Consider the following 27,722-nt stretch of genomic DNA (forward strand, 5'->3'; position numbering starts at 1 on the left):
TTATCCTATTTGAATACGTACGCTAAACCATGATTATACTTGCTTGACCACATCGTTAGAACCGGCACCCTCGCGTCAAGGCGCGCTGCCGATCTAGTGTACTACAAGCGAGGCCTCCGCCCGCCCTCGAGAGAGAACCACTCGCACGCACAATTCTCTGGCCCTTGTTCGCCGCCTCCTCCATCCCTTCGTCGCCGCCCTCCATCGAACGATCCTCTTCAGGAGACGGCGCCGATCCCGATTAGGACCCGCCGCCGATCAAGTTCACGATTCGGCGACGATCCCCTTCAGGAGCCGCATGCTGTCCCCTGATCCAGCGCTCATCCCTTTGAGGACCCGCCGCCGATCACGTCCAGGATCCGACGATGATCCCTTTCTGGAGCCGCACACCGATACCCTGAGCCGGCGTTGATCCCCGTTGAGGTATTATTTGAAGTTTATACATAGTTTATACTCAGTTTATACACATATCATACAGCCATTGCATGTTCAAATATTCTAGACTTTTCTGCATTTAGTGTACCTGATACAGCCATCGCATGTTCAAAGCACCACTTCTTCCCATAGGCATCACACTGTATCCACGTTATGACAAAGAGACAAGTGTCCATGACAGAAAGTAACAACATGCTAAGAACCTATATTTATCGCACCAGAATGGAAAGGGTGCTATTATGATACAACAGTGAATATATGCACTATTGTTCGTTGCAGAGATTGGTTCGCACATATTATTTCCATTGTTATACCATTTCCAATGAAACAATGATACATGTTTGCATACCTTGGGAAAGGCCTTTCCAGATCTATCACAAAATCTGCATCACTGTTTTATGTTCCAGTCGCAAATTGGGCATAGGATCCAACAGTGTAGGTATGGCAATCAGTACCAAGTTGAACCTACAAACTATTGGTTAAATATGTACAGCAAAATCACACCTTCCAGTTATTAATATAGGTAGTAAAATACCTTGCCAGGTTGGGAGAAAAAACCATCGTCAAATAAGCTCGCTTCCAAATTAAATACCCCCCCCCCCCCCCCTCCGTCTTTCAAATATTCTTCACATATGGTAATTATTTTGACGGGACTATAGTAACCAACTAGATAACACTCCGCGCGTTGCTGCGGGATTTATGCATGAACAAAATAAGCTAATTATTGAAACCTATTAAGAAGGATTGTCACGGTGTACTAAAGATGATATGTTCTTGACAACCTATTAGGTACAAACAATGAGGTGTACTTTGACCATAAAATTATGTTTAGTAGGACAATACCGGCATCCGACACAACAACACAAAATGGGAGGTAATGCAACACTAATCTGATTAATTGTACTCCGAGACCCAAGAAACTTAATCACTAAGAGCTTATGTGTGTGTGTGTGCGTGCGTGCGCGCGTGCACAAAAAGGTTTAGTAAAATTAGACACACAACAAATCTCTGAAGGTGGTAACTTGTAAGGAGAAAACGCAAAACAAATACAGAGAACAGACCTATGAATGACATTCGTGAATGAGCTTGTGTGTAAACAAATAAGAAAATATATTTTTGACATCTGTTGTATATACCATATTGTTTTTGTCAGATTTTAGATACACCTACATTGAGATATAAGAGGTTTGTTGATCAGTCACATAGGTTAAAAAACAACTTTACTTCTTTGGTCTTTTTCTCTAGATTTCTATAAGGAAAATAAAATAAAACCGTTGCAATTCGATTTCTACCGATACCCATATACAATGTGTAAGTCAGTAAGTGTATAAATATTCAGGCAAATAGAAAATGAGCATACCATACCAATTCTATGTCTGGTCAGAAAACACATACCACATGCATCTTGTGAATTTAAATTCTTTATTCTTGCTTCCAACATCTGGATTATCCAAACATTTGTTGATTCCTGATTTGGTATCATGGAACAGATAAACATAACAAACAGGAGGCAGGAATGTCTTGAACCAACATCATTTCCTGAAAGGAAAAGACGCACCTCCTCCAAAAGATAATCTAAAATACTTAACTGATAGTATATGAGGTTGGAAAAGATATATGGAACTTGTGAAAAAGACAGACCTTTTATAAGATTGCGATAGTTTATTTTCCTATGGACCCCTTCTGCAAAAACTGAAATATGAATTGAAATTTCTTTCAAAAGATCAATTGAATATGCACGTAATCTACCAAGCATAGATGCAAGAGTGAATGAACTCACATTGGGCCAAAAGCGATTGAATGCATCGTACAAATTACAAACATTTAAAACATAGAAGAGAAGACACATAACGATATATATGTTACTACCATTCTACCAGATCTTGAAAGAAGGACGACAACACCTAGCTTCATCGTAAAAAAACCGTAATACTAAAGGTGCATGCTTCATTGTTCCCACAAACAATTTGTGCAATCATCAAGTTCTAGTGATGATGTGACAACACAAAACAGATGCGGCCGTGTCTAGTAGTGGGCGTGTCGATAGAGGGACGACGTGGATTGCTGGTAGCTGCATCACCCCGTGAACATGCATGCATCCAGGAATACCGAAAATCCATATCCTAGAAGATATAACAAAACACAATATAATAATGTGTTAGTGCATGACGATCAGCTGTATTATCCAACATGGAAACATGAATGCATCTAAAAGAATTTAGTGCTAATAGCTACGTTAAGATGCGCATATAATAAAGAAAACTTTCCTAGTGTCATGCCATGAAATTCGAAGTCACATTTTCTGCAGCATGTGACTTTTGTCTCTTTTGATGTTGTAATGATTCAATTCAGCTGCAAAATTGCACTGTCGTTCACCAAACGTGTGTCGAAAATCAGATTCGGTAATTCATACTGACTCCATATAGATGATCTAAACATAGACCCCATGGAGCAGTTAAGCTATATGAGCAAGTAGCTAGCCTCCACGTTTTATCAAAGACATAAAATAAAGATTATGTAAAAGTGAAAGAAAGAGGCAAGGCTGAATCCTTGTTACGTTGGCCAGCTGTACGTACCATGAGTCTGCCTTGCAGGACATGGTTGAAGACAGGCAAATGAATAAAGCCATACACGCTGGACAGTGGGGTATACGAGAGATTGGAGGCAAAGCTTCAGCGTTGGAAAGACGCATCTGACACGCAGGCCATAGCAAAGGTGGCGTGCCGGTGATGGGTGCCATGAGGGATTCATCCGACAGGGCGCTCCATGTTGCGGAGTTATCTCGCCATGTACAGGAGCTTGGATGAGGCTACACCGATGCAGTATAGCGTTGTAGCCTCCAACTGCAAGGGAAGCGCTAATGACTCGAGTGAGGTGGTTGGTTGCATGTTGAATAGTGATGTGGATAGCCTGCATGTCAAGAGAAATAGGATAGTGGGGATGAACTATTTAGGTATTATAGATTCATCATCAAGTTTTATAAAAAAAGGTTAATAAGTTCTTTGCTGTTCATATATCCCTCAGAATGGCTTTACCTTCCACCCCTTCCATGGTTGGATCAGTACTTTTGTCTTCCAACTCCTGTACAATAGGACTTCTCTTGAAATCAAATGGGCAGTACCAAATACATAGTCAATCTGATAAAAAAGACTACAGAAGGAATTTTAACATGGCAAGCACAGAAATTTTAACTGTGTCCTGTTCCTTGTCTTCTGAAAAGCAAGAAAAAAGGCAATGCGTTGTTTTGCTACATACATCAAGCAATGGTCTTTTCGTGTCAGGGAGCAGCCATTACTTTGGTATGTATGGGGAATTCAAAAAGCAAGGCAAGTGAACATCAACCAGACGAGGACTTACCTACAGAATCTGATCATACGTATGAGGGGAATCAGGTAGGGCTTGATGCGAGTGCGAGGGAATGTCCAGTGTCTACTTCAACATCCGAGCACCAGACAACATGAGTTGTTTTGAGTGATAATGCAAGGGAGCACGTGAATACCCGCACGCGAGCTGATTATCGGAAGAAAAAAGATGAGTGTACGGTCAAGGTCCGATATGAAGATCAACCTTCACTTACGATATATGGTAAGTTTGTTTAATAACTAATTGTAGAATACGACGAAAAGCCCGTGCGTTGAGCCAATCCAACGCAGCTACATCCCGCTAACCATCCTTATCACATGATATTCATAATTTTCATGATTCGACTACTCTCACATGTGGTTCCTTTAAATGATGAAGAATTAGCTAGCACGAAACATGATAAAGAAAAAAAGGGAGCTTATAAACGCACAGAGGCGGGCATCTTATCGGAAGAAAAAGGAGGGCACGACCAAACTATAAGATGATGTGCGAAATGTTCCCTGCCATGCTCTCCGTCATATCACTAATGTTGATCCACCTTCCAATGCGATGTCAGGTACACTTGTGATATTTTGCAACGTCATCAATGATAATATATGTATTCAGAAGCGTTTGGACAGGTTTGGTCCATTTTCCTTCATACATTGTGAAGCTTTGTGGGATTTCTGGTTTGTTATTTTTACATGATGCAGACGACACATCGGTCTCATACATGCATTCGTGTTTGAACCATGAAGTTCTAAGTATGTTTTCACAACGTTGTTTAACCAGACAACCCAACTAGCTCCAGTTATACATCATTCTCGCATAATGATGCAACATTTCCTCCTTCAACTGCGGTCACATCTGGTGTCATTCATGGCAAAGGCCTACAAGGTAATCATATTGTACATATTCTGTAATCATTTGATGTCAGGTTCTGTTTTTTTTTCTGGCTTCTGAGTATGTCCTGAATGACACCAGGAGCTATCTTGACTGACACCAAACAAACTAGGCAAAAACGTGTAGAAGATCGCAGCAAAAGCTTAACACACGAAAAGAGAGAGTAGAAAAACGCCCAGAGGAGAGCTGCTTATCGGAAGAAAAAAGATCTGCTTATCCAACAAGAAAATCTGCCTCCCCTGTCGATATCAGGTAAGATTGTTTTCTGTATAATGGCTCTTTGTGGTTTTTCTGGTTTGTATTAAATTCTGTTAGCAGTAAACTGCCTCGTTCTGTCCAAGATTTGTTATTTTGACATGATGCAGACAACTCAGCAATCTCATTCATGCATAATGATGCTTCATTGCTGGCACCCAGTAATCTCACACTGGTTTATGCCACAGATGTACCAAAAAGTTCGAATGGTATTACCCGATCCGTCTTTGATATGAACTAATTTGTGCTTACAGGGGTTCATCTTCACATATTTAAACAGCTTATGGCTTTTCTGTTGTTCCAGTAGCTCTAGAATCTACCCATATCGATGTGGGAAACGAGGTAGGGTTTAGTGCGTATAAGACATTTTTTATCACTAAACGTCTTATAGTTCTGTACAGAGGGAGTATATTTTAATTTGTGCCATACAACCAAGCACTACCTCGTGTACTTAGGCAATTATATAACCATTGAAGCGAAGGAGCAGAAGTTTTTCATATGCCAATGTTCACTTGATTGTAAAGTGTCCACATATTTTAACTGCTCAGTTGATGTCGTATGCACAAAATTCTAACCATTTCTTGTGGCCAGATCAAATCTAAATCTACATGAAGAAGACATCTTGACCACATAATGTATAATCACTAAATTAAGTGGTTCAGCTTGAAGATATATGTTCATATGGTGTGTGTAGGACCCAACTCCAGCAACTTTGTAGCTCAGAGACATAATCAAATTAAGGTGAGGAGATGGCCAAAAAAATGAAAGAAAGGATAGTCTGCTGACCTTATAGCCATGTGGCGGTGGAATCAAGCAATTAAAGCGTCTCTCCTAAGTAGGGCAATGATGCTCATGATGCTCCATCAGTTTTAAATCCATCTTCAAGCTTATCTGATAATCAAATTCCTATCCAAACAAGGGATTAGCTCAGAATGCCGATCATCGCATACCTTCACACGAAAGGAAAAGAAAAACATTTAGAAAAATAATCATACATATTGACTGTTAACAATCAACTGATTGCTGGTTCTGAACTCACAGGTAAGCCCTTGATTTTAACAGTGTTTGTATTTATGTCTCTCAAATTATGTTTCAAAATTAGGTTGCTCAAGTTAAGTTACCAAAAAAACCACCCACTATATACATAAATTGGTAGACCTCTGATTTTCCTAAGGAAGAGAAGAAGGCATGTGATTAAAGCATATCATTCAGAAACAAATATAGATGTCTCCATTTACAGACAAGACCTTGGCAAAAAAAATGGTAAACAGGTTCCTGTGTTGCCTCTTCTCCATCATGTTGCAACATGTAGCTTATGTTTTCATATTGGGTAAAATAGGAAGCAGCTCATGAAATAATTATTTTTGGCACCATTGCAAAATTTGTAGTTTGTATTTCTGAAATGCAGTGAAAATACTGGCGGCCTTGGTACAAATGCTAAATTAGAGGAAATCATTTCTACTATCACTAATACAGCCCCGTATACTACTATACAAGCTCGGGCCCCTTAATAAGCTGTCCCATATTAATCTGCTTCCCAGATATGTGGTCTATTTTATTGTTCAGGTCAGTGGAAAACCACGTCAAGTTCTGTTTTACCTTTATCTAGCTATACTCTATTTCTCAATACATGCAATTGGTTTCATTTGGACTACATCATAGAACCACCAATAAAGGACAGTGAAAAAATGTATAGAGAAGCCTACGGTTCCTATCCTTGAGTAGCATGATTAGAGATTAGTAGATCTCCTAAAGGTGTCCTAAACGCCTGCTGTTACTCTTGGAAGTAATGCAAACATGTAAAAGTTATTACTGTTGACAATACTACTCAAATATCCAATTAATTAGTACACTAACTGTAGGCCAAATACTATCAGATATTTGGGCTGGAGCTTGATAAATTGAAAAAACATGGTAATAGTAAGAAAAAAATCATTGCGTATCTAGCTTATGGTCTGCAAGTTTGCATTGTATGCCCGAGACACAGTAGCTCACCTATTATTATAAACTTAGCAATTATAGATGGTTTTTCTTAAGCAAGGCCATGAGCTCCAGTACTATTTATAAGTATAAGAAAGTTGTTTGGTTATTTAAAAATAAAGGGCCAAAAACCATTTTAGATAAACATGGGGGAAAAATACATGCAAGAGGTTGTAGACAGAGTTAGTCTAGGCAGAAAGCAAAATCAGGGGGCATTATCCGTAAGCGCAATTAGAATTTTACAAATAGCATCAGTCAAACAAATAAACTCAAATTATGAGGCGAGGTAAAGCTGCATACGTATGAAAAGAAGTAGTCTGCACTGTCAAAATTCAGAGACAAATTACTTACTATTTATGAATGAAAACTTATGTTTCCATCTATCTATCAGATCTATCAGATGAAAACTTGACTAGCGAAAGAAAGTATTGACGGGCACTGACTTTACGAGACAAATACATCACATGACTGAAATAACCATGTATGTATGTATGGAAGAGATCGAGCTATCAGGCGACACATTAGTAATAGTGAAATAAAAATAATACTTAACAGAGGTGTTCACATCTGAAGTTTTCTTTTCCTTGCCAATTTCAAATATCCCTTGGTCCCTGCAGAGGAGAAATACCATAGATCCATATCATACTTCAATACAGGAGATCCATCAACAGATTAAGCTATAATTTTGACAACATAACCTAAAAGGAACCCTAAAACCTTGTAAAGCAAACAGTTCTTTTTTTGACAATGTAAAGCAAACAAATACTTCCCCCACAAAGAAATATAAGAACACTTTACAGAGGGAGTACCACTCTGCAATGAGAACTACAACTGTCCATTTCAGTTCAGACTTTTGTATGTACCACTGTATCTCGCTACGAAAAAGGTAAAATAGGAACAAGTTAGAGAAAAGAGCTTACAGTACCAACTACATGGAGAAAAGAGTTCACTACATATGCTTAATGGTAATGTAAGCATCAGATCTTAAATCTGGTCTATATTCATAACAAAAGATATCATTGCTGCTACTGATAGGAAGAAATATTACACTCAGTTGAGTTAAGCTATATCTGCAATTTTGTACTCCCTCTGTAACCAACTAAGTTACCGGCTGCAGGTCAGTACAACTCATAGTAAGAAATTTAGTTAGTACAACCACATACTATAACTCACAGGAAAAAAAATTATAGTTAGTAGAACCAAATTCTGAAATTTTGTAGTTACGCGTGGGCTTACCGGCTGCCATTGGCGCGCGGAGCGGGAGTTCTCGCAGCGGGCAAAGGCGACAATGGGCGCGACGCCTGCGGTGATTCGCACCGCCAGAACCATCTAGAACCTCATTCCGCCTCCTCTCCGTCTCCTCCCCTACTAGCGCTTGCTTCTTCGACCCCTCCCCCTCCGCGGGCCGACGCGCATCTGGGGGCAGGCAGGGGCAGCTCGCCGGTGAAAGCGGAGCACCCGAACCGCTCCAGCTGGTGAGGAGTTGGGGCCTGCTCCGTGCTCGGGCAACGCCAGCGCTGGATGGCCGCGGCCGCCGATGCGGATGAGACGAATCCCGGGCCACCGCTTCCGCCTCAGATGGCCCCTTGCACTGGGTCGCTCGCGAGCATGCCGAGCTCGAGTGCCTCCTCGGGGACTTCGGGGACCGGATCAACGAGAAGGGGCGTGCGGACCTCGCGCCGGCTGTGGGGACGAAGGGGAGGAGCTACCTACGAGGTGGAAAGGGGGAGCTGGCGACCAGGAGAATGGGGAATGGCGTGGAGACTTGGGCGTACCCCGCGGGGGCGGTGGAGAGTCTGAGAGTGAGCCTAATTTTAACGGGTGTGTCTAATTCATCTACGTGGGTCTGATTTTTTTTTAGGTAAGGTCTAATTCTTTTTTATTTATCATCACGTCTTGTCACAAGGATTTCACACAGAATTTTTCAGTCGTGCTCATTTGATGATTTTGAAAATCTTGTAAAACTATTTAAAATCCGGTAATCATACATGTCATCTTCTGGTATGTGAACATTAAATTTTACGGATTTAGAAATTTAAAATAGATATTTTTATTATTGATTATGTTACGTGGGTTGCACGTGCACGTTTACTATAGGCATGGTGTGCAGCGGTACGGTGAGCAGAAGGTCGTGTCGCCGGTGTGGTCGCCCTCCGTGCAACAATATGCGCACCTTCGCACCGAGAATCAGCCTGGAATGGCCTCGTCATGCAGATCGACCACGCGGCAGCGCGATTATGCTCCGGTGCTCAGCTGGGTAGAAGACCGGGGCCGACGACGAGGGCGCCGTCTCTCTTCCTCGTCGCGCCGCACCACTGTGCTCGAGGTCGTCCCGTCCACATCCAGATGGGCCAGTTGTGTGTCCGGCACGAATGAGCGCGGCGAACCCTTCTGCACCGACCGACCGGATCTTGCTACACAGCATGCCATACCGTCGGCCGCGTGAGCTCGCTATCGAGGTGGGGAGAGGAGGGGTCGGTCAACGCCGTGGCGGGAAGAGGAGGGGCGAAACGACTTGGGGGGAAGGGGGGCGCCATGGAGAGGAGTGGCTGAGAGCCTGAGAGTGAGAGAGAGGAGCGGCTGTGAGGGGAGAAAATGAGAGCAGTGGCTGCGGTGTACTGAGATCAGGTGACTTGCCTTGTGTAATATGCGCCTATACATCCAACGTCCATTCCAGATCCAAGGGACAACAACGATTCAACGCCAAAACTGCCTAAGACTTAGGCCAACTCTACCGCGCACGACAACAAACAGACGTCCGTTTTGTCGGGATTTTGTTTATTTGGGTCGTGAAAACAGACCGGTTAATAGCCAGAATGTGGTTTTGTGCATCAACGTAGCCGACGCATCTCCAAATTTGCGACCAAAAGAAAGTCAAAATCGAAAATAAAATTGAAGTAGATAAAGTTAATAACTTAAATGTCCCCAAAGTCCACTTACATTAATAATAAAGAACAAAAAAAGACGGTGGTCCGCGGATCTAGGGTGCATCTAGAAGTCGTCGTCCTCGTTGGTGAGGTCGACGTACTCTGGCGCCTGCGCCCATGGAAAGGCTTCCTGGTACGCATCCGGAGCCTTCGCCTGCTGGGACGCCTGAGTCGTCGCCGCCCTCTGGGCCGCCTCCTCCTCAAGCTCGCGGCGCTCGGCCTCCACGTCAAGCTCTAGCTGGCGTTCCACCTACATCATGTGCTTGCGCTCGGCTGCCATTGCTCGTGACTCCCACTCCAGGAGGTGTTGGCACTCCTTCGTCACGCCCAGCCAAACAGGCGGAGTGGCCACATACACGGGCACACTGGACGTCCACATGTACGTTTGGACCTCAGCTGGAGGAGGTGGTGGAGGCGGTGGCCTCTACGCCTGGCATGGGAGGCATCGGCAGTGCATTGGCCCCAACGCCGGCAACGCTATCGGCCCATCGATCGCGCCATGTCGGGCCAGTATGACTCCTCCAAGAGTTCAGACTCCTTGATATGGCGGCGGTTGGCTTCCTCGAGGGCGGCCAAGTGTGGCTTCCTCCTTCACGACCCCCGGCGGTGCAACGGGAGGAATCTCGGTACGGGGAGTCCACCGCGTAATCTGGGTGAGCGCAACTTCGCACAAGCTCAGCACGACGCCACCAGATCTCATCCAGACGTGATCAGTGGCACCCTGTCGGGGTTGAGATGCTAGACTGGCATCAAGTTGACATCAGGCCATGGCACCGAGATGCGATGTTGCCAGTGATACCGGTAGCGGTGAACGGGGAGGTAGAGGCGCAACCGTGGTGGCCGAGGCTCGCGTGGCGACCGCGGAGGAGCAATTGTGAAGTTCGCCACCCGCGCTCACCTCGAGGAGGATGCCTCGGGGTAATGCTTGCCATCGCGACTGAACTTGTCGTGGAAGCCCATACGGTTAGGGTTTGTGGCTTGTTGGGGCGACTGGGGGCAAGAGAAGGACTGCACTGATATGGCGGCCCCCTCTACTTTGACTTAAATAGGATGCACCAGGACCTCAAACTCACACTAACTTGCGGGGCTAGACACGCGCGTTGCAATTTAATACGAGGGTCGGCGGTAGGTGGATGGTCAAAAGCGGGTCTCAATGCAGACAGTGAGCAGACGAACGAGCGTCCGAATCATGTTCGTGTGGATGCAAACCAGATGCAAATTTGAGCCTGAAATTCGTCCATGCAGACACTAAGTGTACAGATTTTGCATATGCAAGCGCACGTTAGGCCGTTGCATCTGCCTGTTTCGACCGAAACGGTTAGAAGCGGATCATCTGGGGTCGTGCTTGGAGTTAATCTTAGCCACTTAGAGAAAAGAAGGAAGAGAAATCTAAAGATTTTTCTCATTAGCCATCCACTTTTTTTTAGTTGAGCCATCTGCTTATCGAACCCGTTCGGTTGTTCCTATTTCTGTGGACTAGATAGAATAAAACGTGACTATAACAAGTTCGGTTGTTGCGATGAGATCTGGTGGTTCTAATCTCCGGCTAAGAGCATCTCCAATAAATGGTCTAAATTTTGGTGGTTCAAATCGGTGATGGTGCAATTTTGAAGCACCAAAAAGTGCTTTTTACATCTCAAAAAAGGCTCAACTCCAACAGATGCTCCAAAACGGGGATGTAAAATAAAGAGCAACTTCAACAGATGGTCCAAAACGAAGATTAAAATGGCCAGCTACTACTTCATCTCAACATAGTTCAAACATGAAATTCAACATTATTTCATACACAAATTCAACTACTACTTATTCGAACTACTACATGAAACTACTCCTCGTCGTCGGAGCTGCGGAATCGCTCCCAGAACTCGTCCTTGGTCGGGTCGGCACCCCACGTCCTCCTCCTCGGTGTCACCCCAGTCCTCATCCGATGACTCGATAGGGATCACAGTCGAGGGGCCGGCCTCGTCCTCCTTCTTCACTCCCTTCTTTTTCGCCTCGGTGTCGCGCTTCCAGTGGTGCTCTAGCTCGGCCAGGACGTACTGCGGGTGCTCTCGTGCAAACCAAGCCATCGTCGCCTCGTTGCTCTCGCCGGGAGCGACAACCGCCGGTCTCTTCTTCGCCTTCTTAGCCGACATCTCCTCCATCCGGATGCCCTGCGGCACGAGCCACTCCGCCACCGCCTGGGACTCGACCTCCGGGAAGTTTAGGTCCGTCTTCGACCATCCGGCACGCCACACCACCACGTCGTAGGCATGCGCGGCCTCATCGGCGGTGGGATACGTGTCGAGCCACCAACGCTACCCGGCATCGAAGAAACCGGACTTGCCCTTCGGCGTCTTCTTCGGCGCCATCGGGGAGCGGCAGCGGCCGAGCGGGGAGCGGGGAGGCGACGTGCGGCGTGGGGCGGAGGCTGACGGAGCGGGGCGACGGACGGACCAGAGAGGAGGCGGACGGAGCAGGGCCGGAGAGGAGGCGGACGGAGCGGGGCCGGGCGGAGGATGGACCGGAGGCGGAGGCGGCCGAAGAGGAGGCGAGCGGGGTCGGGGCGGCGCGGCGGCAGGCGGCGGCCTAGACGGGGTGGAATCAGTGGCGGAGGTTTGGATCTACGGTGGGGCGAGACCTTAGAAAGTTAACATATAACTTTTGCAAACTATTTTAAAAGCCCATAGCAACGCACGGACTGCCACGGGCACTCAACTAGTGTGCAGTAGCTGCCGACTGGCGCCTTACCGATTCACGCGCGTAACCACTCCGTGGTGGAACTTCATCCACAGTTCCACGCCAGTGCAACAGATAATGCAAACGGCACATAGTATTTCTTGATAAAGTTACAAGTTCCAAGCACATCAGTTTATGTTCTTTGCTTATTTCTTGGTGTACTTGTCAACCATGCATGCATGCAGACATGCACGGCCAGTACCCATATGCATGCAGGAAGCGTTTTACTTCTTGCACACCACACCCTTGCCGTCCATGCCACTGGCACAGGTGACACCAGCGAGCTCAGATAGCACCGCGGCGCCGTCGTTTCCACGGCTGACTCCATAGCGCGCCACGCTGCAGTCGGCGGCGAACATGCTGGAGGTGGTGAAGGTGGCATCTCCTCCCATGGTGGGCATGGATGCCCTCACGTCGAAATGGTTGGCGTAGTCGGAGCGGTACGTCTGTCCGACCACACCGTGGACGTCGTCGGTGAGCGCGTCGAACTTGAACGCCAGCTCGAGATGCGCGAGGCAGTCATCGGCGGTGACGCCGTAGCGGTGCACCCTCGATTCTTCCTTGGTGATGGGCACGGCGTTGGCCCTGACGCTGAACTTTCCGTCGAGGGTGATGAGCACGCCGTTGGCCGCCTTGGTGCGGGTCACGGACAGCTCGGGGACGCGGCTGGAGGTCCACTTGGCGCCTTCGACCAGGTCGGCGGGGAGATACACCGGCTCGCCGTCCAGGATGATCTCGAGGTGCTCGACGGCGTCGTCCCAGGTGCCGGTCTTCCTGGCGCCGAGGTAGAGGCGGTGGCCGTCGAAGAGCACGGCGATGGCCTGGATCCAGGTGAAGTCCCGTGACATGCCGCTGTGGCCGCTCTTGCCGATGAAGTGCGCGTTGATGTGAAGGTCACGGTCGGAGACGACGCAGAAGTCGGCGTCCCTGCGTCCGTGGAAGTAGAAGGCGTTGCCGTCACCACCTATGAACCGCGGGTCGCCGCACGCCCCCGGGGTGTTGCAGACTGCACGAAGGCACGAACCAAAACCATTAACCAACAAAATCAACGTCACTATAGTTGTACCTGCACAGTTAAGACACGAAGTGCTCACCGCAGACGGGTTTGCATGATTTGCAGTCGACGTAGCAGGACTGGGGGCAGATGGCTGGGCAGTTCATCTTCTGGTTGGAGCAGTAGGGGTTCACCCTGAGACTCTCACTGCACTTGACGCTTATCGGCTTGGGCTTGGGCTTCGGCCCCTGGGCATTGGGCGCCCGTGGCTTGGATTGCGCGGTGGCGGCCCCCGCGGCGGCCAGAAGGACGACGGCCGCTAAAGCCAGCACGACTCCCAGACGCGTCGCCATTGCGAACGCCCTCACGCTGTCACTAGTTACTATAGTGTTTTTGTTGCTGATGATTGACCGAGTTGAATGGGTACGTTTGTATGCATGGTTCCTATGCAATTTATAGGCCGATCGATCGATCGAGTTGGCTTCTATATATCTAGCTTACTTGGTAATTAAATGTCGCTTGTCAACGCCGCTCGCTTGAAGCGGAAAAGATTATACTGTCCTTTGCGTGCATAGGTGCATGAGTAGATCGAGCTTTATGTCAGTTGCCTGATACTCTTACTCCCTCCGTCCAGAAATACTTGTCATTGAAATAGATGCATCTAGATGTATTTTAGTTCTAGATACATTCATTTTCATCTTTTTTTTTAAAGGACCAGCCAAGGCTGGTGTTTCATTGAACATAAGCATGGAGCAGATGACAAATCGATAAGGTGGGGATCCGAAGATCAAGGAAAGTAAGAAGAAGAATGACAGAAAAAGAGTGCCCCCAGGCACAAGACGCTAGCCTACTCTCCCAACTGATCCCCGAAGGGGCTCTGAACCGACTTGATGCCGGCCTGTTGCCAGAGGCTTAGTCCTCTCCTGATCGCGTTGATGATGTCCTCCACCTTGGCTTCTTTTGCCCTAAACGTGCAGTGATTTCTCTCCTGCCATATGTGCCAAAGGGCAAGGATTGCCAGTGACTTGATTGCTTTCCTATGAGCAGGCGACGTTGCTTTAGTCATAGCTCTGAACCTGTCCAGGGATCCTGCGTTGCCGATCCATGCTTCCTGCCTTAGCGCGCGGCAGCCCGTCCATGTTGCAATAGAATTCCAGGTTTCCTTTGCAATGGGGCAATGCCAGAACAAGTGCTCCGAGCTTTCTAGGTTGCGGTGGCAAAGCTGGCAGAAATAATTGTTTGTCCATCCTCGGCGCTGCAACCTGTCATTGCACCATAGCCGGTTTTGGTGTAGCAGCCAGGCGAATATCTTGAGCTTTGCAGGCGCATTGGTGCTCCATATGAGCTCACGAAACTGAGTCTGCACGGAGCCCTGGAATTGGGCGCGGTAGGCCGAGCCATTGTTGAGGAAATCGTTAACTGGTAGCTGCTCGGTTGGCTGGTGAGTAGGGGATTAATCGGCTAATCGGCAAGTTAATTGGCCATTTAATCAATTAACCGGACGATTTATCGGTTTATAGGCTACTCGGTGACCCTACGAGTAGGGATTAATCGGCAAGTTAACTGGTTAATCGGATGAATTCTTGAACAGGGGGCTGAGCGCGTCGTGTACATCCCGGATGCCTCCATCTTCCAGGCGATCTGGTCGTGGCTGTCTTCCTGGAGGTGGTACGACTGCAGCCGGCGGTGCAAAGCGAGCACCTCCTGTGCTATAGAGCTAGCGTCGCCGTGCGCAAGGTCAGAGACCCAACGGTCCTCGAGTAGTGCCTGTGCCACCGATCTGTTCTTCCTTCTGGAGTGCTTGAAGATGTTTGGGTGGAGCAGCTTCAGCGGAGATGAATCGATCCAAGCCGAGTGCCAGAAGCTGGCCGTCTTGCCATTGCCAATAGAAACCGAAGTGGCCGCACTAAAAAGGGCATGGTCGGAGGCATCACATGGCAGCTCTGTTCCTGCCCATGGGCGCTCCGGGCTTTTCCATGCGTGCCAGAGCCAGCGTAGGCGGAGGGCGCGGCTGAACTTGGTCAGATCGAGGATGCCAAGACCACCATGTTCGATCGGGGAGCAAACCCGCGCCCAGTTCACCTTGCAGCTGCCGCCGGTGAGCTCCTGATCGTGGCCCCAGAGGAATCGACGTCTACACTTGTCTATCTCTTTCAACAGCTTTACTGGGATTTTCAGAGCTGTCAGGGCAAACGTTGGCACTGCTGTGATGACGCATTGGACGAGCACCCTGCGCCCGGCCATGGAGAGCATTTTCCCTTTCCAGCCTGCTAATCTAGCCCTAATTCTATCGAGGATGAACTGAAGGTGCACTAGCCTAAGTCGTCCAGTTGTGAGAGGAAGCCCGAGGTATTTGATCGGGAATTGCATGATCGGTCCTCCAAAAGACTGGAGTACCATGCTGAGATCAATGTCTTGACAGCAGATCGGAGTTGCCGTTGACTTGATGTTGTTTATCTTCAGGCCCGTGGCGTCTCCGAAGCTCTCGAGCAAATCCATAAGGTAGTCAATCTCTTCCCTAATGGGGTTTGCGAAGATGACGGCGTCGTCCGCGTATAGGCTAACCCTAAATTTGATCTCCCTGCCTAGCACCGGCGTAATGTGGAGCTCTTCCTCGGCCGCTTTAAGAAGTCGATGGATGGGATCGATCGCAAGGATGAACAAAAGCGGCGACAGGGGGTCGCCCTGCCGCAGGCCACATCGATGCATGATGGCTTGTCCAGGGACGCCGTTGAGGAGGAAGGCCGACGATGATGTGGCGAGCAGTATGGTGATCCAATCCCTCCACCTCGCGCTAAACCCTAGTTTCACCATTAGCTCAAGAAGGTACTCCCATGATACATTATCGAAGGCCCTAGAGATATCTAACTTAAGAAGCACAGCCGGCGTCTTTTTTCGGTGTAGAGCTTTGACGCAATTTTGGACGTAGACGAAACTGTCGTGTAAGCATCTAGTTTTCAGAAAAGCTGTCTGGGCCGGCGAAATGATGCGTTGGACGATCGGGGCTAGCCTGATCGAAAGCACCTTGGAGACTAGCTTGGCGATGGAGTGAATCAGGCTAATCGGATGGTAGTCGTTGATGTCGTTGGCGCCGTCTTTCTTGGGGATTAGGGCTACGATTGCCGAGTTGAGCAAGCCAAAATTGTTGCCCGCCAGGTTGTAGAACTGTGTGAAGACCTGCATGACTGATTATCTGCCAGTTTGATCTGAAGAAGGTGCCGTTGAAGCCGTCCGGTCCAGGGGATTTCTCTGCCGGGACGCCTGAATGGCCGCCCACACCTCTTCCTCTGAAAAAGGGTTGTCCAAGCCAGCACTTTGAATTGTTTGCATGTGAATTTGCTCCCAGTTGATCGTAGACGATCGTTGCTTTGTAGTCCCCAGTATGCTGGCGAAGTGGTTGTGAATTGCTGCTTCTTTTTCGTTGTGTGCCGTAGCGACTGAATCATTGACCTTCAGAGAGTGAATGAAGTTGTTTCTTTTCCGTGAGCAGATTTTTGCCATGAAGAACTTTGTTGGGGCATCTCCGGAGCGCAGCTAGGTGAGCCTGGAGGCCTGCCGCTTCCTGCATCTCTCGATTGCTGCCAGTCCCAACAATCTGAGCTTGAGGCTTTTGCGCAGATCGCGCTCTGCTGGAGAGAGCTGGCGCCTTTCCTGGGCCACGTCGAGGCGCAAGATGACCTCACAGGCCATATGGAACTGCACTCTTGCATCACCGAAGAGACCTTGGCTCCAGATGCGAAGATCCTTGGCCGTACGGGCGAGCTTGACGTGGAGACGGGTGAACGCACATGAGGCAGCCACCGGCCGTGCCCAGGCCGCTATCACCGTTTCTTCAAAGCGCGGGAAGCGCGGCCAGAAGGACTCGAACTTGAAGCACTTGCGCCTTCGAGGTCCGGCCGCGTCAAACAGCAGCAGCGGGCAATGGTCGGAGCAGGCGGTGGAGGCAGCCATAAGCATGGTCAGGGGGAAGATGGTTTCCCATGGCATGTTGTAGAAGAATTTGTCGATGCCTACTAGTGTTGGATTTTCATTTATTTTGATGACAAGTATTTCCGGACGGAGGGAGTACCTACGTACGTAGCTCCTGTGCTACATACATGCATGTATGTATACAAGTACAGTACACTCTGTGTACTGGCGTAGCAGGTTTTCAGGGCAAGATTGCCAGGGTGCAACTTAATCTTCAAGGAAAGAGGCCAAAGCATGTGCTTAGCAGCCTACTGAAGGAAGCGATCCGAGCGTCTCGCCGTCCTAGATTACAATACAATATCTACCCTTTTACTCTCTTCTTGTCCTACTCATTTTGTCGCATCATTCATCAAGTCAAATTTTGAGAATCTTGAAAAGCTGTCGTTGATCTAGCGAGTCCAAAGAGCGTCATCGTCATCGCCTCTCTCTTACCGGAGCGAAGCAAATCTTGTTGTATTAGAAGGTCAGAAAGTCGTTGTGCTAAAACCCCATAGGTCGGACTAGCGCGTCAGACCAATAACCGTCGCCGATGAAGAGAAGGTAAGTAGAAGATCAAACTTGTAAACACACAAACGAAGACTAGATCAACACAGATCCACAAAAGACCAACGCCGATCAAACCTCATGAGATTCGACGGAGGTACACCTCCACACATCCTCCGACATTATAGACACACCATCTAGACGGGCATAGGACGTGGGAGTCATTATTCCTACTAGGGGGTATCGCCGCCGCCGCACAACCCAACCAAGACATTGAACAAAACAAAAAACAAGAGTGGAGTGCTTCCCGTCGATGGAGAGCCAAAGTCCTCCGCACCTCTCCGACCCAAAGCCATCAGATGCTAGGCGGGCCGGCGGCGGCGCCGACAGAAGGAGGAAACAACCTATCTGCGTGGGAGTCACCTAGTGACTACGTATTAATTAGCATAATCATTTTGTCCAATCATTCAGAGGTAAATGCAGACAAATGGTTTGTTAAACTTTTGTTATGTCTTAATTAGTAGATCGTTTTGTCCTATGTGATTGGTTATCTATTATGATTGATTTGAATTCTATGTTATGATATGTTGCTATTCTTTGATGCCCAACATATGAGCGCGCGCGTATGTGGACCATACTTTAGAGTTAACGGTATGTTGAGATAACTATGCATAGGGCGGCTGGAGTGACAGATAGTACCGAGTCTGAGTATAGGAGTTGATGCATGAGATAAAAGGGAGCCATCAATCTTAATGCTATGATTGGCTTTTATCTTAATAAATTCTTAGTTGTTGCGCATGTTTGTTAATGGTTATAATCATAAGTACATGTTATCAATGGATTTTGTTGCAGGTTAATATAGGCCTTTCTCACATATAAAACTGCAATGTATGATTACTGGTCCAATATTGTAGCCGATTACCTAGGGATAATTCCGCAACATCTACCACCTCTACTCCACACTTGTTATCTTTTATTTTATTGTGCTTTTAGATTACAATAACTAACTTTTATTTAGTAGTACTTCAATATCTTGCAAACTATCTCCTTTATACCTGCAAAGTACCATTTACTTATATAGTCTAGGTAAAGCAAACGTTCCATGTCTATAGGGTTGTAATAGATTCATTGGCAGATAGACATTGGGAGATTACAAATTCTACCTTTGTTTTCTTTTGGGCTCCACTTTGAAAAGTGCTACATACTCCATGCACTTGAAGATTATCAGTTGTGAACACGATATGCAATACACACAGAGGAGTACAAGTTTACCACAATAGAAAGTACACATTGGGTAAAAAGGTTCGTCGAAACCTATCAACATGGAATCTATTTTCAAAGTTCTCATGTGAGAAACACAATAGTGAAAACAGTTTGTGAATTGGCCACACGGTAATGAGATGTTTAGATTTGAAAACCAGGTCTAATGAAAAACAAAGCGCACACAGTCAAACTCTTGTCCCATTGAACCGTGGAAAAAAATTCATCAAAACTCTCTCATATGCACAAATTGCATACATACATTGTGCCGCTTGTCGCCACCAAAGATAATATGTTGGTTGGCGCAATCCAGTCAGTAGTATGCAATAGCACGCTAGTACGATATGTTTATTTTCCTTTTTTTGTTTGTATTTTACATTTCACTTTTATCTTTTAATCATGGAATTAAAACAAACTGAGTTTTCTTTCAGTTTAAAAATATATTTCTAAATTTTTTACAATTGGAATTGTATTTTTTGTTATACTAATTTTATATGAATGTTCACCGTGTGCTTAAAAATATTGATCGTCTATTAAAGATACCCAACATCTATTAAAAATTCTCAAAGTTTATTGAAGAAATATTTATTATGCATTTATTTATTTGGTGTTATTCCAAAATGTTTTTCATGTACTACCAAAAGAGCCCGTGCGTTGCAACGAGAGAGAAAACATAACACACACTCTTAGCCCAACAACCATCACCCAAGACCACAATAGGTCCATCTCCTTTATTTTTGCGAGGCATCATATTTGTGTTGCCGCTTATCCTCCTTCTCACCCTCGCTGGCGATGGCCTCGGTGTTCACACAAAATAAAAAAAACGTGTTTGAATATGTTTAATCCTAAGGTCTCTCTCTCTCTCTCTCTCTCTCTCTCTCTCTCTCTCTCTCTCTCTCTCGCTTTCTCTCACTCTCGCGATGAGAAATCTGTTGTTTTCCCGTGCGACATTTTTCAGAGGTATGCATGTATAGTTATCGATATTTTCTTTTCCCTATATTGTTATAGTGGGGTGTTTATTTGAAATCCGGGTTGCCGCCGGTACGAAAGGAAAACGGATTTTACGCTATAAATTATAAGTTTGCTCCCAAAATGATTTTTAAAAAGTATTTAACAGGTAAAATTAACATCATATTTAGACTCCACATATTTTTTTAATAAAATTTCATATATAATATGTTAAATTCGAAGTTACGGTTTAAAAGATACGGATAATTTAAAAAATTATTTATTTGACTTAAATATATTCCAAAATAATATTTAAAAATACTTAACAGGTGAAAATAATCTTATATTCATATTCTACATATTTTTGTAATCAAATTTCATATATAACATGTTCAAATCGGAGTTACGGTTTAAAAGATATGGATGATTTAAAAAAAAACATTGTTTGATTTAAAATATGATCCGCGGATGAATTACCTAAAACATCAGGAGGGTTTTCGAAAAATGTAAAATGACGGTTCGGGTGTGAGTTAAATCCGGACTGCGGGTTAATTTCAACAAAACACATGGAATTTTGTGTAAAATATGAAAAAACGACTCGTTTTAACTTAAGCCAGGGCTGCGGGTTGAATTCTCTGAAAAATGCCATGACGGACGAAAGAAACCCAATTTGCTTTATTATTAAGGTAAAGATTATAACAAGTTCACAATTAGTAAACATGGATACAGTTGGTATTATTTCAAAAAAAATTTAGAAAATGTTTGTCATGTATTAAAAATATATTTGATATGTGTTTCAAATATTCTCATTACATAAATAAATATAAACATAGATATATTACTACTTTCTATAAATTTTCTTTGGGTACTAAAAAATGAAGCAAAAGATAAAACGATATAAATTCAAAAAAGGAGTGAAAAAAAGAGACCAAAATACCCGCGGTTTCATAGGACAAATAGGTACATCAAGAAAAATTAGCTGGTCTAGCAAAAACCGGAAGAAAAATCTCTAGTCGTGACAGAAATTACGTGAGAGCGCTACATCCACTGTGATATTTAGCTTTTCCGACGGCTAACAATGCATATCCAATTTGGCGCCTTAAGACTCACTTTTAGTTCTATCTTGACAGGGAGCCCATTCCCTTCAATCTAGTGGGCCGACCCATCTAAGGCAGTTTCGCAGGAGTTTTTTCCTAGTTTTGGGAACCTTCACAACCAGGTTTCTGGAAATCTTCTGCAAGCTTTTTGGTACATTTTTTCTATTTTAGGTTTTTCATTTTCATTTTATTTTATTTGAAATTCCTGATTTTTTGCTATAATTTCAAGAAAAATCAAATTTACATTTTTTATTCACGAATTTGTTCTAATTCAAATTGTTTTTTTAATAATTGAATTTTCAAACTATTATTTTGACTATATTTATTAAAAAATTTAAAAGCCTTTCCCAAATTCTTGAGTTTTTAACATGTAACTTATTAATAATTTTTGGGAATTATTTCATATTCATGTTTTTTCAAGAGTCAATGTTTCACCAGTCACCAGAGATGAAAAAACAGGCGAGTACAAAACCTAGAGGTAAGTGGGCCGGGCATTAAAGGCGACTTGAGGCGCTACAAATGTAAACTGGCGCCTGAGAGGCTTTACAGGAAAATCCTATCTGATTCTCAAAAAAAGGAAAATCCTATCTGCCGCAGAATGCGGCAGATTGTCCTCGATTCGCTAGTAAGGAACGCGCTACAGCACCGATCGGTTTTGCGAAACACTCTAGGAGCTTCTAGTCGGTTTTTTCTGGTTTGAGGAACCATCTAGAAGGTAAGGGAAGCTTCCTGAACCGGTTTTAATGTCTTTTTCTGTTTCTTTCTCGTTTTTTTTCTGTTTCTTTTTTCTTTTCGTTTTTCTTTTCTTTTATTTATTTCGAATATCCTTTTCCTTCATTTATTATTTCATTTTTACTTTCATTTTTACATTTTATTTTCAACAAATCATCAGAAATTTTAAAAAATGTTAGCATTTTCAAAATTGTTCGTTTTTTCTAAAATGTTCCAGTTTTGAAATTTTGTTCACCAATTACAAAGAATTATATTTTTAATATTTGTTTTCTACTTTCAAATTTTAAAAAATGTTTCATATGAATTTTTGTTCGCAAATTCAGAAAATGTTTGGGAATTCCAAAAGATGTTCCCACTTTCAAAATTTGTTCGCAAATTCAGAAAATGTACATGTTTTCAAAATTTGTTCACAAAATAACAAATTGTTCCGAGGATCTCAAAAAATGTTCGCCTTTGAATTGTTTTTCACAAATTTAGAAAATGTTCGGGAATTTTCACTTTCCAAATATGTTCACGAATAAAAAAAGCCATGTTTTCATGAATTCATAAAAATTTCAGGGAATTTCATAAAATGTGCGCATTTTGATAAATTTGTTCGTGGTTTCAATAAAAAGTGCATTATTAAATTTTCTTGTTTTTTGAAAAAAAATCATTTAAAAAAATGTGTTCGTAATTAAAAAATGTTCTCCCTTCGAAATTTGTTCCTTTTTTCACAAAATGTCTGGATTTCGCAAATTGTTGAACTTTTTACAATTTTTTTCTTAAATTAGAAAATTTTCATTTAAAAATATTTACTTTTGTCAAAAAGAAATTCATGTTTAGGCTTATAGTTCAGTAATGAAGGTGGTCAGCGACGCTGTGCACAAGAAAGAGGACCTAGGTTCGATCTCTCATACAGATTTGTGTTTATGCGAATTTGTGTTGCCTGACGTTTGAATTTGCCGCGATCGTTTACTTCTTTTAGTGTCGCGCTGCTAATGTGACACAGTGACTTGCCTGTTCGAGTGGCTAGCGCAGTGTGCGAGCCGCCTCCAGGTCGCGTGTTCGAGCCGCCTCCAGGTCACCCCGTTCACTGCAAATGGGCCGGCCCAGGTGAGTTTCCCTGTGCGAAGTTCCAACTTTTTGCCGCAACGAGTGGCTTACAGGAGGTCCCGGCTTTACAGGGGGCACCCCTATGGCATATCCTATTTAGCGCTGCAGGCGCCGGTTCCTTTGTTTTCTGCAAACCGGGCAGGCGCGGTAGCTTTTGCTCGGCCCGTTTGTGTTTTTTCTCTACCGCTCATAAAACATTCAAAAAATGATGCATCCGCCAGAGATCGAACCCGCAACCAGCTCCTTCGAGGCATCAAGCGTAACCACTAGGCCAATGAAGGACTTATGCTCTCTAAGCGTCTTTTTTCCTTTCACTCTTCAGTCAGGGATCCCCTGGTTTTGGGAAGCTTCTAGAAGCTTCCCAAAACCGGGTTTTCACTGTTTCGCTGCTCATAGTCGAGGACGATTTTATTCGAGTTTCTTTTCTTTTATTTTATAAATTTTTTGTTAAAAAAACGATGAACTGTTTTCTCAAATTCCATGAACTTTTTCAAAAATGCTGAACTTTTTTCAAAAACGATGAACTTTTTTCAAATTTGATGAACTTTTTTCAAATTTGATGAACTTTTTCAAATTTGATGAACTTTTTCTGAAATTCAATGAACTTTTTTCTGAAATTCGATGAACTTTTTTCAAATTCATGAACTTTTTTCAAATTAGGTGAACTTTTTTCAAATTAGATGAACTTTTTTGCAAACTTGATGATTTTTTTAAATACCGTGAACTTTTTCAAATTCAACGAACTTTTTTCAATTCTAAAGAAACTTTTTTCAAATTTGATGAGCTTTTTCAAATTCTATGAACTTTTTTTGAAATTCTATGAAATTTTTTCGAATTCATGAACAATTTCTATTTTTGCGAACTTTTCTTTTTGAATTCGTGAATGCGTTTTCACATTTATGATTTCTTTATTCAAATATATTTTATAGTGGGTATATAATAGTATATGTTTAATGTTTGTACTGAATGAACAAAGATAACTGTTTTCCTCACGTAATCAACTGACCAACGTTGGTGCAGTGGTTAGCTCGTGTGGGTCGATTCCTGCTTCTCCCTGAATAAACGTTATAGTTTTTCTTCACCTTTTGCTTTTCAGCAGGTTGCTGGGCCGGCTCACTTTGCGTCCGTGCAGGCGCCGGTGACGCGAACGGGCGCCTGCAGCGCTCAATAGGAGCTCCCAAACCCTATTTCTTGAATTATGCGAAATAGGCACCACCCCTCCCTGAAGGGTATGCCAGTTGGGCTGGTCCACGGGCTGGTGATATATATATATTAATGTATAAATACACACACACACACACACACACACACACACACACACACACACACACACACACACACAAAAGACTCTTTAGAAACCATATGAAAAAATGTTGACCAAGTATTTGAAAATGTTGAAAAAATACTTTCAAAATGTTGAATAAATATTTAAAATACGTTGAACAAGTATTTGAAAAACAAATATTGAACAAGTATTTGAGAATTTGATCATGTATATAATAATGTTGAACAAGTATTTGGAAATTTTGAATGAGTATTTGAAAAATGTTCAACAAGTATTTGAAAAATGTTAAACATCTATTTCAAAAAATGTTGATCATGTATATAAAATGTTGAACTTGTATTTGATAAATGTTGAACGAGTATTTAAGAAATGTTGAAATAATTATTAAAATGTTGATCAAGTATTTTAAAATGTTGAATAAGTATTAAATGTTAAACAAGTATTTAAAAATGTTTAATATGTATTAGAAAATGTTGAACGAGTATTTGCAAAATATTGAGAGAGTACTTGCAAGATGTTGAACAATATTTCAAAAATGTTGAGTAAGTTTAAACCATTGAACAAGTATTTTAAATATGTTGAATAAGCGTTCGTACAACGTTCATCATGTATACAAAAATGTTAATCACTTACTAAAAAATATTTTTGACATATACGAAAATGTAGAGAGAAAACGAAAACAATCATAAGAAAAAACAAAAAAAACAACAACAAATGGAGAAAAAAATAAAACAAACAAAAATGAAGAACAAACAGAAATGCATGAAAACAAAAAATAATTAAGAAACAAAATGCAAGCAAGAATAAAAAAATTGAGAAGAAAAATAATTAAAAGAAACAAAACAAAACACAAAATAAGGGCTCGAATAGCTTCAAGTAGATCGCGGCCTAGTATCATAAATAAGGGCGAAGCTGGCCTCGTGGCTAACAGTGTTGTGTGCGGTGTAGCAGACCAGGGATTAAATCCTGGTTCCTCCAATTTTCTTCTTCTTTTTCTTTTAATTGTACACGAACAAGCCGTCTTTTTCTTTTAATCGTACACGAACAGGCCGACCCACTGGCTACAGCGTGGGAATTCGCTTCAGCAAGATGGGGCTAGACACTCGCTTAAAGCGAGAAATAGCTCTCGCGCTTTACAGGAGCTCTCAAGATCGAATTTACTTCTTCTTTTCTTTTAATCATACACAAACAGGCCGGCCCACTGGCTACAGCGCGGGAATTCGCTTCAGCGAGATGGTTCTAGACACTCGCTTATAGCGAGAAATAGCTCTCACGCTTTATAGGAGCTCTCAATGTGGAATTCGCTTCAGTGAGATGGGGCTAGACACTCGCTTAAAGCGAGAAATAGCTCTCGCGCTTTACAAGCTCTCAATGAACAACAGACTACGCAACAGCAGCCATTCCTATCTAAGCCGACAAATAAGTGGCCCATTAATAATAATATACTTTTAGTTTTTATATAAATCTTAAAATTATATTAATTTCACTTATCTATGTAAAAAATAAAGGTCAAAAGCATGTTCACGTGCCGCGAAATGGAAGATGTGCATCCACTTTTTGTAAAAATGTGTTATCAATGGAAAAACATATGTTGACGTGTTGTGAGGATTTTTTACTCATGTAACTAAATATGTTCAAGCAATTTTTTTATAAAAACTAATTCATCAAAGAACCAGTTATCTAGTTGGAAAAAAATTCTTGAGGCATCGAAAGAAAAATATTGATGTGAAAATAAACATTTATATTTAAATAAAAATCTAAAAAGAATTATTGTATACAGAGTAAATGTCCATATACGTCAATTTACCCAAGAGAACAAAGAAATAGAAGCAAACCCAAAAATATAGACGAATCAAAAGAAAACAACCATAAAGAAAATATTCAAATGGAAAACAAATAAGAAAATAAAGAAAGAAAAAAATGAAATAAGGAAAAGTAAAATATTTCTTAAAAGATGCTGAAATAATAAAGAGAAAATAAACCGCAACATCAACAAAAAACAAAGAATGGTAAAAAATATACAAAATGAAAAATGTTGGTGCTACGAGGCCAACCAACGCAGTAATGTGTGGAAGTGTTTTTTACTATTTCTGATATGGATTGTCATTCTTGCTGGTATTTGAAATTTGTTCTAAAATAAGTATTTGATTTTTCTTGTGGGTTACAAGCAGACCATATATCTATCATGCGATTCATGTGACCTAAATTTTAAACTGCACACCCAACATAACATCAGAAAAAAACAAGGAAGCAAAATGGTTAAAATTCACATGTCAATTTAAATATGCTAGCATTCAAATTGAAACCTTGTGCCTCCTCAATTCCAGATTATTGGAAGTATCAAGCTTTGTAATAAGTCAAACTGCTCTATATTTGAGCAAGTTTTTATAGAAACTTACCTCTATATTTGACCATGTTTTTTTAAAAAAATGTGCGAATATTTACAATATCAATTATACATAGTATGAAAATATACTTTACGATGAAAAAACGAAACAAATTGAGTAATATAGATGCTGATTTTTCTTTCTATAGACTCCTTGGTCAAACACTAAAAGATTTGACTTATGATAAAACTAAACTTCCAAATAATTCGGAATGAAGGAAGTAACTTGGTAGATATATGTTGTGTCTACATCCATTATTTTTGTCTTTGGATTCGTTTGAACATTTCTAAATAGGGTAATCATGGTTGGATATATCGGTGCACCACGGTCCCAATTCACCCACGCCGCTAGCCCGATGAGCTGAGAGCTGGTTTGGCTAATTTGCTCATGTGGTGGTCGAGATAGCATTTAAGATGGCGGGATCCAAAAATTTAATTCCCGACATTCCACATTTTTAATAACTAAATAAACAATATCTAATGATTTTACAAAAAAATGCACATACAAATTCACATGTTTTTGAGCAAAACCTAGCCAAACAAAGTTATAAAGAAAACCAATCCCTATCCTCCTAGAAGATAGTTATGTGTCAAGCCGACATAGGGGTAGTAACCATAGTAATCATCTCTTCATCTTCAAAAGCTAAATTGGCCCAACTATAAAGAAGCCAAATTGGCCACCTCCTGGTAATATAAGTAACACAAGTTCACGAGGAATACGACAGTTTCGTTTCCATCCAAATATTCTGAAGCAACATAGAGAAGCCACCCATTTTGCTGGAGCTTGAGGGGTCCATTATAATACTAAGAAGCATGTCATCACATCAACTTACCGTTGGGGAACGTTGTAATTAAAAAAAATTCTATGATCACACAAGATCTATCTAGGAGATGCATAACAACGAGACGAGAGAGT

At 43.0% G+C, this 27,722-nt stretch overlaps 1 protein-coding gene and 1 long non-coding RNA gene across 3 annotated transcripts; both read right to left on the reverse strand.

The window, feature by feature from the left end:
- Nucleotides 1-415: 415 nt before the first annotated feature.
- On the reverse strand, nt 416-8,704 carry LOC123046530 (uncharacterized). Of its 2 annotated transcripts, none has more exons than XR_006422402.1 (7): nt 8,152-8,704; nt 5,722-7,526; nt 3,793-3,945; nt 3,471-3,516; nt 3,012-3,345; nt 971-2,558; nt 416-900 (listed from the first exon to the last, which is right to left on the reverse strand). It is a non-coding gene; the product is annotated as an uncharacterized lncRNA (long non-coding RNA). The 2 variants fall into 2 exon arrangements; XR_006422403.1 differs by having other exon boundaries at nt 462-900; nt 1,831-2,558.
- Nucleotides 8,705-12,636: 3,932 nt separating this feature from the next.
- On the reverse strand, nt 12,637-13,975 carry LOC123041925 (uncharacterized). Its single transcript, XM_044464477.1, has 2 exons — nt 13,655-13,975; nt 12,637-13,566 (listed from the first exon to the last, which is right to left on the reverse strand). Exons 1-2 carry the CDS (start codon nt 13,905-13,907, stop codon nt 12,785-12,787), a joined length of 1,035 nt encoding a protein of 344 aa, XP_044320412.1. The 5' UTR covers nt 13,908-13,975; the 3' UTR covers nt 12,637-12,784.
- Between the last annotated feature and the right edge of the window lie 13,747 nt (nt 13,976-27,722).

Source organism: Triticum aestivum, chromosome 2B (genome assembly GCF_018294505.1).
Source record: "Triticum aestivum cultivar Chinese Spring chromosome 2B, IWGSC CS RefSeq v2.1, whole genome shotgun sequence".
In the NCBI taxonomy this organism is placed as follows: Eukaryota; Viridiplantae; Streptophyta; class Magnoliopsida; order Poales; family Poaceae; genus Triticum; species Triticum aestivum.